Source organism: Equus przewalskii, chromosome 32 (genome assembly GCF_037783145.1).
Source record: "Equus przewalskii isolate Varuska chromosome 32, EquPr2, whole genome shotgun sequence".
Lineage (NCBI taxonomy): Eukaryota > Metazoa > Chordata > Mammalia > Perissodactyla > Equidae > Equus > Equus przewalskii.
In genome coordinates, this window is record NC_091862.1 from 17557571 (window position 1) to 17573088 (window position 15518).

The following is a 15518-nucleotide window of genomic DNA, read 5'->3' on the forward strand; positions in this document are numbered from 1 at the left end:
GGGAAACTCCCTCACCCACAGTTTCATGGTGTTTGTAAATTCTTTTGTCTTTATTGTAAATACTTCACATTCGAAGAATGATGTTTGCCTCTGGCTCATCTGCTAACCAAGTGCCCGACGCCCTTCTGAATTTACGATTCAGAGCATTCATTTCTCCCCTCTCTGGGTTTGTTATGTGTAAATAAATGATCGTAGAAATGATAAAACAGATGACAAAGTAAAGTATGAAGAGGATGCAGAATTTCACAAATGAAAAGACATAAAATTGTTGCTATTTGATACTGGTGAAAGAGTACAAACTTTCGGTAGTAAAATGAGTAAGTTCTGGAAACTTAATTTACAGCATTGGTGACTATAGTTACTAACGATGTAAGGTATCCTTGAAATCCACCAAGAGTAGATGGCAAGTGTTTTCACCACACACACACACAATGGTAGCTATGTGAGGTGATGGATATGTTAATTGGCTTGATTGTGGTAATCAATTCACAATGTATACATATAACAAAACATCACGTTATACACCTTAAATATCTACAATTTTTATTTGTCAACCACAACTCAATACGGCTGGAAAAAACAAGCAAACAAGAAATTACATATGTCCAAGGCTTTATCTTGCATCATTGGTATACATAAAATTATGGCATACATATCCATACAGTGAATCAATGCAGTCATTAAAAAGATTGAGGAAGTTCTTTATAAACTGAGCTGGGGGCTGGCCCGGTGGCGCAGTGGTTAAGTTCACACATTCCACTTCGGCGGCCCGGGCTTCGCCGGTTCGGATCCCGGGTGCAGACATGGCACCGCTTGGCAAGCCATGCTGTGGCAGACGTCCCACATATAAAGTAGAGGAAGATGGGCACAGATGTTAGCTCAGGGCCAGTCTTCCTCATAAATAAATAAATAAATAAAATAAAATGGATCCAATAAAGTTTAAAAAAAATAAACTGAGCTGAACAATCTGCAAGATATATTGTTGGGTAAAAAAAAAAAAGTTGCAATCTGGATGGGGCAAGGATTTGGAGGGGCATGTGGGTGTGCAGAAAAATATTATGCAAGTATTTCAGGAAGTGATTGGGCAAGCCCTCGGAGGCTAAGGTTAAACCAGGGCTCCTCTTGTTGGCCTGTGGCTCTGCAATTTCGTCCGGGCTCGTCCAATGGCAAGATTTATAAATGGGCTCCACCCTAGTTGCTGCAGCCAGCCAGAGGCGCTAACGCTCGTCTTCACTGGATAAGTTTGTAAATCCAGGATAAAAAGATTAATGTAATATTGACATTGTTATGTCAGGTATGCATTTGTAGGGATCATTGAATGTAATAGATTTTGTCATTACTATGCTACTTTGAGTATGCTTGATCTGACTTTAAGATATGTGAGATTAGAATCATTGGCTTTACTCTATTTTAAAATTTATGAGAGTCACAATAGTTGATTAAGTGTTAGGAAAGAATGTGCTTGTTAAATTTGTTAAATTTACTTAGTCATTTGACAAGACGTATTAAGTATAGAGGTATTACATACTTAACTGTAGTATGAAATGTTCGAGAAAATTTGGTTAGTTATTTAAGAGAAAATAATTTAATCCTTTAATTTATGAGTTAATTTAAACATGAATCAAGGAATGTAAAAATGGCTCTTCTTATTTTTGGACAATTGCTATATTTCCAAGAGTAAAAGAAACAAATTAGCAAGCTGAATTTAAACGTCTATAAAAACTAAGATTCTTAATTTGTGGCTTCAATAAATTGAATACTAATTTTAAGCCCTGCTACAGAAAGTCTTTCTTTCTGGACACAAAAGCTCTCTGACTTTTAAAAATTCAATTGATCGTCCCACTGTGATCTCAGAGACAGAGTAACTTAAGTGCTTGAGATGGAAAAAGCTCAGGGAAAACCTTAATTTAGCTGTCTTTAACTTTTAAAATCCTTTTCCAGTATCCAAGTTAGCGTAGTCTTCATTGGGTCTTTGTAGTCTTCAGAGTGAAGCGTCTTACGTTCTCCTTGGCTCTTTTCCTCCTTGGAGATGCCACTGGAGAGCAGGCAGAAGCACACGATTTAATTTCCCCATCTGACTTACTAAGAGGAATTATCATAAACATCTCTATTTCTTTCCTAACCACTTACCTCTTTTATTCGCTTTCTAAACTCACTTTTCTCCTTCTGCAACTATTCTAAGAAGAAATTCACTTCTACGGAATTTCTCGAGGTTCATAAAAAGGTATCCGGGAGCGAATTCATGTGGACCAGAACTCCGCAGTAGGGAAACGTGATGTGGGCGGCGTTATGATTTGCAGTTCCTGAATAGATCGTGCTGTTCCTTGTCTTTGTGACTGCACTGTCCTTTGCTGTGTCTTTGTCTAAACTCACTCCTCATTTTTCCAAATCTCATCTTTTCTTGACCAATTTATTTTTCAGGACTCCCCCCCCCCCCCCCGCCCAACATTATCGAGACTCATTCATGCTGCTATTAGGTATTTCATTCCATGACTAGATGACATTTTATTTATCCATTCTGCTGTCGAATGGAAATTTCAGGTTGTTTTCAGTCTTTTTATTTATTACAAACAACACTGTTGTAAATAATCTTATACTTGTCTCCCGGTGTACATGTGCAGGAATTTTGCTCGTGTCTATAAGTATCTAGAAGTGCCACTGATGGGTTAACTTTTATAGATGATGTCGAAGGTTGTACTGATTTCCACTGTCCTACAGCATATGAAGCATTCTGTGGTTCCATGTCTCTACGAACACAACATGTCAAGATTTTTAATATTTGCCAATTATGTGGGTTTGAAATTATGTCTCATTGAGGTTTTAATTTGCACTTCTTTGATTACAAATCTTCGAGTATTTATTAATATTTGGTTCCCTTCCTTTGTGAAATACATGTTCATTTTTTTGGCCTATTTTTCCATTGGGTTGTTGATTATTTTTTTAATAGAGCTTAGCACATAGGAAGGTATATAAATGTAAATATGTTTTTTGAATATATAAAGAACTCTATCATAGGAATTCTTTATGTATTCATGATCCTAATCCTTTGTCAGTTTCACGTATAGCAAATATCTTCTCCCAGTTGATGGCATGTATTTTTCACCCTCTTTATGGTATCTTTTAATGAACAGAAATTATTTTAATCTAATTTATTTTGTCAATATTTTATGATTTTCATCCTTTGAATTGTGTCTAAGAGTGGCTTCTGTACCGTGAGGTGGTAAAGAGGTTCTCCTATATTTTCTTCTAAAAAGTTTTTGTAGGAAAAAAACCAAGTTTATTTTCAAATGGCTTCAAGCTTATAGATAATTTGAAAGAATAAAAATAGTACAGAGAAGAGCAGTATATCCTATACCCAGATTCCCATATTGTTTACATTTTACCTCTGTTTCCTTTTGCATTCTCTCACTTTTTTTCTCTTTCTCTCTTGAAACACTTAAAGGTAAGGTAAAGAAATCATGATCCCTAAATACTGAAGTGCGTATTTCCTAAGAATACACACTTTTAAAGTTTTAAAATTTTGCTTTTAATTTAAATTTTAAATTTAAATCCTTGATTCCTCAAGAAGTAACTTTTGAGTAAATTATGAGGTAGAGATCCAATATGGGTTCTTATGGAGGTAGCTAAGAGTCCCACACTCTTTGCAAATAGTCCAAGCTTTCCTCCATAACGCTACTTCTAATAAATATCAAAGTTTACACGTTTGTGGCTCTAGGTCTGGCCTGTTAGCCTGTCCCATTGGTCTGTTTGTCTATCCTATTAAGATAGACCACACCGTCTTAATTACTACAGCACTGTGGTGGGCCCTTCTGTCAGGCTGAGGAAGTCCGCCTACCTTCTTTATCTTCTTCAGGGGTGTTTTGACCACAAGAGGCTCTTTGACCTTTCACATAAATTTTAGAATTAGTTTGTCAACTTCCAAGAAAAATCATTTGGGGATTTTGATTGCAATTTCATTAAATCTACAAATGAACTTTGTAAGAACTGACATCTTTGCAAAATGGAGCCTTCTGATCTATGAAGTTAGTATGTCCCTCCATTTATTTAGGCATTTTTATTTATTTATTTATTTTTAAAGATTTTATCTTTTCCTTTTCTCCCCAAAGCCCCCTGGTACATAGTTGTATATTCTTCGTTGTGGGTCCTTCTAGTTGTGGCATGTGGGATGCCGCCTCAGCGTGGTTTGATGAGCAGTGCCATGTCCGCGCCCAGGATTCAAACCAGCGAAACACTGGGCCACCTGCAGCGGAGTGTGCGAACTTAACCACTCGGCCACAGGGCCAGCCCCATATTTAGGCATTTTTGAATCTCTTTTAATATACATTTATAGGTTTTGCTTGCAGAAAGGTATTGCATATTCTTTTGGATTTATTCCTAGGTGTATATATTTCTTCATATTGTAAATGGTATCTTTCTAAAATTTAAAACTCAATGTTTGTTATGTTATAGAGAGCACAATTGATTCTTACAAATTGGTGTTATATCTAGTAACCTTGCTAGAAGCTCTAATGTTAATAATTGTCTGTAACTTTTTTCATATTTGCTATGCAATCAGATGATCTCCATATAATAATAATGTTGTTTCTTCATTTCCAATCCTCATCTCTTCCTTTTCTTTTCCTTGCTTATCTGCTGCATATTGAATTTCATTGAATGATTTCTCTGGATCTATTAAGGTGATCATATTCTCTCCTCCCTTTAATATGTTATGGCAATTATATTAATAAATTTTCTGAGTTTGAACTAACGTTGTATCCCCAGAATAACTTGATCATGCTGTCATACACATTACATAGAATTCAGTCTACCAATATTTTCTTTAGGGTTTTTGCCTCTATTTTCATATCTGAGGTCTTTTTTACCCCTGGGTTTTGAAAAAGAATTACACTAATTTTGTAAAATAATTTAAAGTAATGTTTCCTCTTTTTATGCTTTCTGAAAGAGATTGGTAAAATTGGAAGTATCTATTCCTGAATTTTGGGAGAACTCACCTGCAAAACCATCTAGGTTTGGAGTTTTATTGTGGGAAGATTTTAAACTATTCATTTAATTGTTAATAGTTATCAAACCATTCAGATTTCTATTACTGCTTGAGTCATTTTTGGTAATTTATATTTTTTAGGAGTTTGTCCATTTTATCTAAATTTTCAATTTATTTTAATAAATTTCTTCATAATATTCTTTTTTATATTTATAATCTCTACTACATCTGTGGTTTGGTTCCTTTTTTTCTCAGTCCTATTGTTTGTTTATACCTTCTGTCTCTTTTCTTGATCAGTTTTGCTAGAAGCTTGTCCATTTATTAATTTTTTTAAAGACCCGACCTTTGGCATCTTGATCCTCTTTATTGTTTTTATTTTTCCTATTTCATTAATTTCTACTCTTGTCTTTATTATTTCCTTTTTCCTTTTCTCTTTGGGTGGATCCTATTGTGTTTTTCATAGTTAAGTTCTTAAATTGAATGTTTAGTTCAGTAATTTTCAATCTTTTTTATATCAGGAATATAACGGTTATATTAATTTATGAAATAAACTTCCTTCTCTATATTGCTTTTTTCCCCTCAACCAGTCTGGAAGTTATGCACTCTATTTCTAGGTTTTTAGTGGCTCCCCTCGAAATTTTATCATGAATATCTCATTAACAATCTAATGTTAATATCTTATCCTTTTGAATAATCCAAGTATGTCCATATGTCTTACCTACAACTACCTCCCAATCCATCTCCATGCTGTTATTGTCAGGTATCTAATTCTGCCTGGTTTTTGTTTTTCCAATCCCTAGAAACTAGACATGATTCTTTCTGTTACTCCTTGATAGTAAAATCATCACCATTTTGGGTCCCAAGTTAATTCTTTCAAGTTCTAAGATAGTCCATGACTCACACTGGCTTTCATAGCCCTGAAGAGCGTGGACTTTTAGTCTAGGCCTGACCTGGACAATACCACAACCATTTAAAAAATGAAATTCATGAAATCATTGCTATTTCTGAGAACTGTTTACCTCAGACAAATTTCCCCTTGATTGAGATGATCAAACAGTGGCTGCTCACTCCCCCCTTTCCTGTTTTCATATCCTGACACATACTGTGTTTTCTTGCTAATGAAACAACTGGGGGAATTTTCTAGTACTCTTGAAAATCTACTTTTAAAAATAAAGTTAATGAAATAGTTCCCCTTTTACTGGGATTCCACTAATTTCCACAAGTTCCCCTTTCCTTTCCCTGCGACTGAAGTCTTGAATCTTTATTGGCAGATGGGTAAGACGTGAGATGTTTGATACAGGAAAACAAAGAGCCTCAGTAAATAGGGAAATGTGGGCTTCACTTGTCAGAGTGCATTCCATGAGTTTCCTGACTAAACAGTTCAGAAAAGCCCTTTAAGACAGGACTCTCATTGGGTATGCGGCACAAAAGGGGCCATGTAAAAGCTTGAGGGAAGAGAGAATTATGAGTATTCTCTCTAAACAGAAAGCTGTATTTCTGAAACAACCTCTGTAGGGTTAAAGCAATTTAATTCTTTGTCCTGACAGAGCGACTGGAAGTGAAGAACCACTTGATTTCAGACTCGGAATGGGAGCAGGGACTTGACCTCTGGCTGTTCCACTCTTAAACCCATGGCCTGACTCAAATGACCCTCTCAAGGGCTCCCCAGTAAACCACATTAGGCTGTTTCGATTTTGGTCTAGCCCAAAGCTCGCTGAGTGCCAAACTCATAGAAGGGGTGGGGAGAAAAAGCCAATCTCTGACCAGACGAAGTGATAAACCAATCTCACCTGGCAGTTCTGGGAGGCCATCACGGGGCCCAAGCCTGGGGACAGCATGGCTTTGCTGCAAAAGTCCTGGGAGAGCAGACGACAGGACTCTGGAACATGTATTTGCAAAGTTAAGCCACAAAGCCACAATGATGACCTCTGAGGAGAAAAAGAAAACTGGGTGGAGAAAGTTAATACACGGACAAGAAATTTCTTTTGCAAAATCTACACTCAAAATGATCTCTTTGGTTTTTTTAGAACCCATAAAATCAGCTTTTCTAAGATAAACAGTCAACACTGTTCGATAACGGGGACATTTTTTCCATAAATAGGCAACAATAGAAGATTTCTTTTTCTCTCTTTGAGAGTTCTCTGTTCATCAGATCTCCAAATCTCGACCTTTGAACATTAGCAATATTAAGATATTTTGCCTCATCACCAAATGTCTTAAGTTTTCTTTCCATTTCTTGAAAGGGACGCGCTTTACTCAGCCTCTGGTTGCGGTGTCTGTCAGGTGGCAGTTTGGGGCACGTCTATTGTAAACCTTCCCAGAATACTTTTAGATCTCATCTTTTCTTAAGATTGAGGGCCGCTGGATTGAACACATTTTTCTTTCTCTGTCTCAAATAGAAAATTCCTGTTTAAATTTCCAAATGAATATAAGGTATTCTTTTTGAGAGTAGACATTTTTGCCTTCCTCGTAATCATCAGTTCAAAACCTTGAAGTGTCTCATGAGAATGCAGACTTTATAATTTTACATTTAAACACATGTCCATGTATGCCCTTCTTTTAAATGATATTAATATGTGTCCAGTGCTGACTATGTGCCGGGCATTGTTGTGTTTTACATATATTAACTCATTGATCCTCACAATAGCCCCATAAATATGCACTGTCATTATTTCCATTTTATGTGTGAGGAAGCCCAGGCACGGAGAGTTTAAGTGAATTGTCTCAAATCACATGGCCTGTGACACAGGACTGCGGCTTCAGATTGGCAGCCTGGCTCAGCTTCCAGTTCATCACGCTCCACTGTGATACCTCTCTGGCCAAGTGTGCTTCGTATTTACCCTGTTTCCCAGGCTCACACACATGTGGAAGCTGCATTAACTCCTAAAAACCACTAGGTTTACTTACTGTGCTAAGTCAAGGCATCCGCGGGTACTGTCTGATTCCTCTGACATGAGGTACCTGGAGTAGTCACACCCATAGAGGCAGAAAGGAGCAGGGTGTCAGGGGTGGGGAGCAGGGAATGCGGAGTTGTTGTTTGATGGCTACAGAGTTTCAGTTCTGCAAAATGAAAGGAGTTCTAGAGATGGATGGTGGTGATGGTGGCACGACAATGTGAATGTACTTAATGCCACTGCACTGTGCCCTTAAAAATGTTTAACACGGTAAATTTTATGTTGTGTGTATTTTACCACCATAAAAAAATGCAAAAAAACAACACCCCCCCCCCCCACCCCCCGCCCCAGGATTCTCTTCAATGGGCCAGTGATTCAGCAAACACCAAGTATCCGCTTGTCACCAGGAGCTGCCAGGTAATGGAAAAATTGTGTTCAACATCTTTGAACACTTCCGAAGAAGCTGGGGTTTGACCTGAGAGATACTTCTTATTGGAAAGGAATGTGTGGATCAGATTCTGTCACACACCTTTCACCATTGTGATTCAAGATGGTGCTGTGTGTTGGTGGAAAAGAGACCAGAGCGGTGTCTGGCCAGAAGTCGGAAGACCCGCAGCGGAGCAGCCCATCCCCACACTGGGAGCACATGACTTGAGTTGGTTTGTCCTTGGTGGGTGTCCCCAGCTTGGCTCTGGGAGTGGTTCTCCCCTCTGGGGGCTCCAGCTCTCGGATGCTTTTGCTTCTGAGCCATGGTCTGTGGCTGCTGTGTTCTCCAGGTGTGTCACAGCTTGGCGGCCTCCCTGGCCTTGCTGGCCAGCCCTGCTGGGGGTTAACCTCCCTTCTGTTCCAGAGAGAAACCATTGGCGTCCAGTGTCGTTCCTCCTTTGTCCATAATCTGAACCAACAGAATATAATCTTGAATGTTCTGCCTTCACCACAATAATATAATAACCACTGCTTTGTCAGGCACTGGGGTACACGCACAACCAGGTTTCATCGTCACAGCAACCCCACTGACTCAGGGCCAATATCTCCAATTAACAGATGAGGAAGCTTCCTCCAGTTCCCCCAGGGGAAAATAAGGCCCCAAATACACTGTCTCATAGCAGCCTGTACATTGACCGATGGCCGTTTTCTCAATGTATAGTTACAGATGTGTATGATGTCTTGTAATGGCTGGCTCCTCTGCTAGATGATAGGGTCCTCCCCTGTTTTGTTCTAAAATCACTCTAGCAAGACGGTGCTAGGAATATACGAGGCATTTCGCAAACATTCGTAGAATAAAGAAATGAGTTACATAACTTGTCCAAGGTCACATTGCTCATAAGCCATAGGTTGAAGAATAAGATCCAAATAAAACCTTTCCTTAGGCTCTATGTTTTAAAAATTATATATGCACATATACACACTCACACATACACACACTCTTACATATATGAAATTTAAAAAAAATAGGGCACGAGGAAGAGAAAAGGGAGATCTGCACTCTCCGCAGGGAGGAAGGACCTGGGGCAGGGCCCGAGCCCTTCAGGGATCACCATCCTTCACTGATGGGCAGACGTCGCAGAGGATCAGCGCCAGGACTTGGCTCCAGGCCAAGGCAGCAGAGGCCCTCGGGGCTGGCAGCGCCCCCTCCCAGAGTCAGGGGGAACTGACTCTGATCTCAGAGTCCATCCAGGTCCCCCTGCAGGAAGCTCAGCTCTCCCTCCACTCTGCCTAGCCCGTCAAAGTCGCTGACTCACCCCCCCACCCTGTTCACACACTCCCACACCAATACACATACCCTCGCGTTCATACTCACACACTAACACGTACGTGTGACACACACTCCCACACACATCCACACACTCCCACAGACACACACACCAGACTCACTCACCCATATACATATGCCCTCACACTCACACCTAGGCACACACACCACACATGTATACACACATGGTCACACACACTTGCATGTATGTGAGACTGAAAAGCTTATTTACTGTGCTTTCTGAGGCTCCCTAGTGACGCTTGGAATTAGATCTAAACTCCATGGTTTGGCATTTGAGGCCTGCCACATGAAATCCCAACATGTTTTTCCAGCCCTTTCTTTCCCCTCACCTCTCTCTCTCACCTCCATTTGGAATCTATGGGGTGACAGCTTGGACTACTCTGGCTGGCAGATGAAAGCCTGACACTGGGGCCCCTCTTTCCTTATCCACGCTATCGAGGCCTTCCATCGCTAGTCCATCCCTGAGGGCTAAGGAACAAGGCCCCTGTTAGAACCCTTCCCATCTTTGCTCAAGCTTTGTTGACTGCTCTAATCCTCCCTGACCTACCTGGTGAAATATGACCCTTCTTCAAAACATAGACAAAGGCCCCATGTTGTGCATTTGTCCCCAATCCCCTCACCCAAGGGAGAACGCCTCTCAAGCCCACCTGTACCACACACCACCCTTGCATGAAAGTTGCTTGACTTCCTTCATTACGTCTTAAATCCTTGGAGACAGGATGGTTAAGTGCTGCATTTATCTGCATAGTTTCAAAGAGTTTAGCAGGATACTTGCACAATCAGGTGCTCTAAAAACTCATTTACAGTCATGTGTCGCTTAACAACGGGGGTATGTTTGGAGAAATGCATCGTTAGGCGATTTCGTCGTTGTGCGAACATCATAGAGTGTACTTATGCAAACCTAGATGAAATAGCCTACAACACACCTAGGCTGTATGGTACTAGTCTTACGGGACCACTGTCATACATGGGGTCCATTGTTGACCAAACGTTGTTACGCGGTACATGACTGTACTCCTCTAGCCTCTCAAGGGCTAGTACAATTTTGGGGTCAGTAAATTCATTCATAGTTGTTGAGCTCAATTTATGACATTGTGTGTTGAGATGTCTTTAAGAAAACCATTTAAGTGTAAGTATTATCTGATAGGGATAAAACATTAAGCCAGTAACTCCTGCTTGTGTCCATTGATGTGAGGATCCCTTCCCTGGGCTGGTCACAGGGGAACAAGATCCCGGGGAGACGGGATGAGCAAGGGTGTCAGGGAAGGGCCAGCTTCTGGGCTCATGGTTCTTGATGGGAAGCAGGAAGAGGCAGCTAGGTCACAAGATAAAAGTGAGAAAGTTCTGGAAAAAGGAATGCACAGAGGGAAAGGGACAGAAAGAAAGAAATAAGGATTTAAAAATCATTGAAAAATTTTGCCTTGACTCGGCATGCCAAGCCAGAGGGTCAGAATTGAATTAAGAGGCTTATGCAAAAGGATTCCCATCACACCATCTCTGTATTTGCCAAGTACAAGTTTTCTCCTTTGAACAGTTCAGTGCAGTGCTGGTTGCTTCTGTGTCCATTATTATTAAGACGAGGCTCCCACATGAATAGCATATCAACTTTATAGAAGCTACCATGGGCTCTTAAGAGGAAAATGTCTATCCGAGTGAAAAAATATTATTATTGCTACTTTATTACTTTCAAATTCAGCTGAAGCTTTGCGTTGGGGCCATGGGGATGTCTTACACGCATGGCTTTGATCTCTGCATTATTTATTTCCATATCAGAGTGAGGGTTTTTCCCGGGGACTCTCTCATTTCTAGCCCAGGGCTTCTTTGGCAGCACAGATGCTGTGTCAAACAGTGGGGCCCTGGGATTTGCCATTTCAATTCAACATGCAGATTTACCTTTAAGGGCTTAAAAACTATCCAAAGCGGGGCTGGGGAGGAATAAAATTATTTTTTCCCTCCTACCTCCGAGTCCAATTACCTAATAAAGATCCATCGTGCCTTTTGTCCGAGGAGCTCTGTGACCTAATTTTGCTCCTTGCCTCGGTTCAGATATCACAACCCATTTTTACGCATTCAGCTTTCCTAATGAAATCCACATGTCCTAAATCAATAAAGCCATTGTTTGGCTTCCTGCTCTTTCTCTGCAGTGCCTTTTGCCTGGTCCTATTTTATTTGCATATTTGTTTTTAGGAAATATGGCTCTTTATCTAGATTTTGCCCCACACCCTGCTTTTGGGGGGTCTTTTTCTTATCTTTCCTTTTAATGATTATCAGTTTGTTGGTGTGTAGCTATTAAACATACAGTTCTTTCTTTAATGGGCTACTCTAAAGGAAATTTTGTTTATGCAGGTTTTCTGTCTCAATAATGGTTTGTTTTAGATAGGTTAAGAAATTAACAGTGGAAAATTTAACATCTTAGTTCAATATTTTTGTATACACGGAGGATGCAAAAGCCCATGTGTAAACTTCAGAATCTCAGCTTTTATTGCCTGTCAGTGTTTTCTCTTTTCCCCAGAATCTCCAGTCTGTCTCTTCTTCCACTCAACAGCCAAGCATTGCTGAGTATGTAGATCTTTTTACATTCTTGAGTCCCCCAGATCACGTCAAGTTCCTCTTTAGTAGCTTTGTGCTTCTAATGAACTGTAAGCCCATGAAAGTTGCCTGATGGCTAGTCAGGCTACTTTTGCAAGCAACATTTTACTTATCTGAAAATCCAGGACCTCAAAAGAGAAACCTACCCATAAGCCCCAGAGACAGTACCAAAGGGGGTGTTTTCTTCTTGAGTAGCTCTCTCTGAGTATTCCTATAAATTCTAGGTAGTTCTCTATCCCATCACTGACTTTCAACAGAGTCAGGCAAGGATGGGCCCAGCAGCATCTTTTGTTACTCCTCCAGGAATCTTTCCTTTTCTCATCTCTCCAAGTTATCATGGCAGAAAGCGTGGGTTGTGTTAGCAAGATGGCGCTTGAATGTAGAAGATGAAGATGATGATGATGGAAGACCTGGTTCCATTTAGTAGCTAAAACGTTAGTGTTTGACCATTTTATTCACCAAATTCTCTTGAATTCAACTTTGCCAAATAGGAGAGAAAAAGGAATAAACAAATGATGATCCTAAAGTTCAGACATTCTTCATAATCTTGTTCTTTTTTCTTCTTTCTTGATCTCTCTTGGCCTTTTTTGTGGATTCCTGCTCATGTCTCTTTCTCATTTTCAGCATCTAGGCAGAGTCATGGCAACTTTTCTCTTCCCAGATCATTTTCTTTTTCTGCAGTTTTATTTAAATCATATCCTAAGGGTGAAGAAAAATGTCTTTTCTTTTCCTGAAAAGCTCTATTGTTACCATTCTGGACTTTATGTCAGATGGGGAACTTGGAAGTAAAACTCCACATGTCGTATATATAGCTAGCTAGCTACTGTAAAAAACAAAAAGGAAAACTCAAATCCACCCACAACCGCTTTATTCATATCTTTCCTTGAGGGGAAGTAGTTGAAAGGCAAAGCAATGTACATGACTGTTCTACTTTGTGCACCTAAGAAACACCATCAGCTTCCAGGACACTTCTGCTTCCTTCGTGGAAAACAGAGAAAGCAAGAATTCTGTTCTGTCTGCTGTGACCAAGGGTAGCTGCCCAGCCCTTTTTCTATCTTCTCCATTTTCTCTCTCTAGACTCTTCATTCCTCTGGAACATTCCCTCTTCAATGTCTAGAATTACTTCTCTGTCACTTCTGCAAACTGGTTTCAAGTCCTTTTGCTATGCAAATATTCCCTGTGGGCCAGTGCTTTTTGGCCCTTCAGGTTTTCCTTTCTTGAGCTGGGGAAGTAAGAGCAGTGAAAGAGGCTCTGGAAACTGGAGCTTGGTTTCACTGGGGCTGAATGTCCTTTCATTAAAAAGGGGAACATTGTGTTTGAAAAACTGGGAGTTCCCTGGAGTAGGGTCTCAGACATTCTCCCTTTGGCTGGTGACAACATCCTTCAGCTGGTTTGTGGACTGGAGTAAGCCTGGGAAAGCTCTCACAAAGGCTCTGCTCCCCCTCCCAGCCTGGGTTGGGAGTAGCACCCAACACCAGCTTAAGGTCAAGCTCCCAGCCGCCTCGCCAGCACCTTCTCTTTACACAGGTCTTAGCTCCACCTCTATCATTGATTGGCCCTGGCAGGAAAAGGGAGCGCTCTTTGAAAACCAATTCCCAGCATTACCAGAGGATGCACTCAGGATGGAAGAAGTGGTGGGTGGTTCCGCAGAGCTGTGTGTGACCAGCTGGTCACACCTTTCTTGCTGTCATCGTGATTTACTGATTGGGCAGTTCTGCGATGATGAATGTTTACGCCTGAGTTGTAAGTGGGTTTCAGATGTTTTAAAAGAAAACAGGCTGTGTGTCAGGTCAGGAATAGCAAAAAGGTTTCGTTTTGATTGCCGATTTCAGTACTGGCTGCTTAGAGCACTGTGTTGACAAAGATTTTGAGGTTTTGTTCTGGCTCAGCAAGACTGGTCTGCAGCGGGCATGGGAGAGAGGAGTGGCAGCAAGAGTTCTGGATCTTACTCCTTCTATTTCCAGAGGAGGAAGTGACTCAAAGGCCAAGGACATAGCCTTCTCTCCTGATTGCCAGAACGGAGCTGGTCTAAGCCTCTCACTCCTTCTCTCTTTCCTGGGGCTCCTTTGGTGCTTCCCAATTGTGACGCAGCTAATCTCACCCCATAAACTCAGTCTCACTCCACAGGCTCCGTCTCACCCCACAAGCTCCGTCTCGCCCCACAGCTCCGTCTCGGCCCACAGGCTCCGTCTCGCCCCACAAGCTCCGTCTCGCCCCACAGACTCAGTCTCGCCCCACAAGCTCAGCGGAAGAGAGTCAACAAAGAGAAAGGAGAGACTCATCTGGCACATGCCCAGGGAGCATAGCGATTGGATGCTCAGCTCCTCCACCTGCCAGCTGGGACACTGAACAATTCCTCACCTCTTGGTGTAAGAGTTTCCTCACAGTTTCCTAGAAGGGGGATAATAGAGCGTTGTCATGAGGATTAAATGAGATAACATAGAAAAAGCACTTGGCACATATTAAGTTCCCATAAATGTCAGCTATTGTTATTAAATTATATATAACCTCTCTATTTTCTTACTGAAAGTCCCACTCCTTCTATGGCGACTCAATACAGTGTCTCCTTTAACGATTCCATTTTGTCCTTGTCCATGTCACGTCTCGTCCCCTTTGGGACTCTCTGAGCTTCTGTTGAAGACAGTGTGTGGCTTTTTGGGAAATAGAGGCATCTCAGGATCAGAGAATGATAGTCCAGAAGGAATCTTGACAGTCTTCTAATTCCCACCTTAGGAATTCCCAGCACGGAGCCAGAGATGGGCAGCAGAGGGTGTGCAGCGTTCCTTAGCAGTCGTGTAGGTTGATAGAAACTTTGATAAAAGCATGAAGAAGACGATGAGTGAGTCTGAGGTCTTCCTGCTTCCCTTTCATCCTCTCCAACTTCAGCAGCTCCCCTTCCTTCTGGCACCCAAGGCTCCCCTCAGCTCATCGTCCAGGATGGACCAGGCCTTTTCTTCCGAGTTCTCTAAACTTTCATTCCTTGGGGAAAGCATCCTACTTGCATTTTTAGGAGGTTCTCTGATTCTGATGATTCACACTGGTAGGAATGGCTGATATAAAGTGACCACTTGGCAGTATTTACATTTTAAAAGTGAAGGCCATTAACCAAGATTATGGGGACATGTAGTACAATTTTTAGTCTGGAGGGTTTTCCATCCTCCACCGATATTTCGGAAAATCAGGAGTTGGTCAATAGGTATCCCCTTTTTGGGAACGTTGCCTGCTGACCACTGATTCAGAGAGAGCCTTCTTTTTCTCAGCTCATGTCAGGGTTTTTCTA

General features: G+C 41.1%; 1 protein-coding gene across 2 annotated transcripts in view; it reads right to left on the bottom strand.

Moving 5' to 3' along the window:
- Positions 1 to 526: 526 nt before the first annotated feature.
- The window catches only part of UST (uronyl 2-sulfotransferase), a 350943-nt gene continuing 335951 nt past the window's right edge, over positions 527 to 15518 (bottom strand). Inside the window, exons 8-9 of one of the 2 annotated variants that reach the window (XM_070602965.1) lie at positions 6772 to 6860; positions 527 to 2035 (exon numbers count right to left, since the gene is read on the bottom strand). In XM_070602965.1, the coding sequence (XP_070459066.1) occupies positions 1997 to 2035; positions 6772 to 6860 (128 nt within the window). In that variant the 3' untranslated portion in view covers positions 527 to 1996. Of the gene's footprint in view, positions 2036 to 6771; positions 6910 to 15518 lie in introns of both variants that reach the window. The other variant, XM_070602964.1, reaches the window with a different exon arrangement.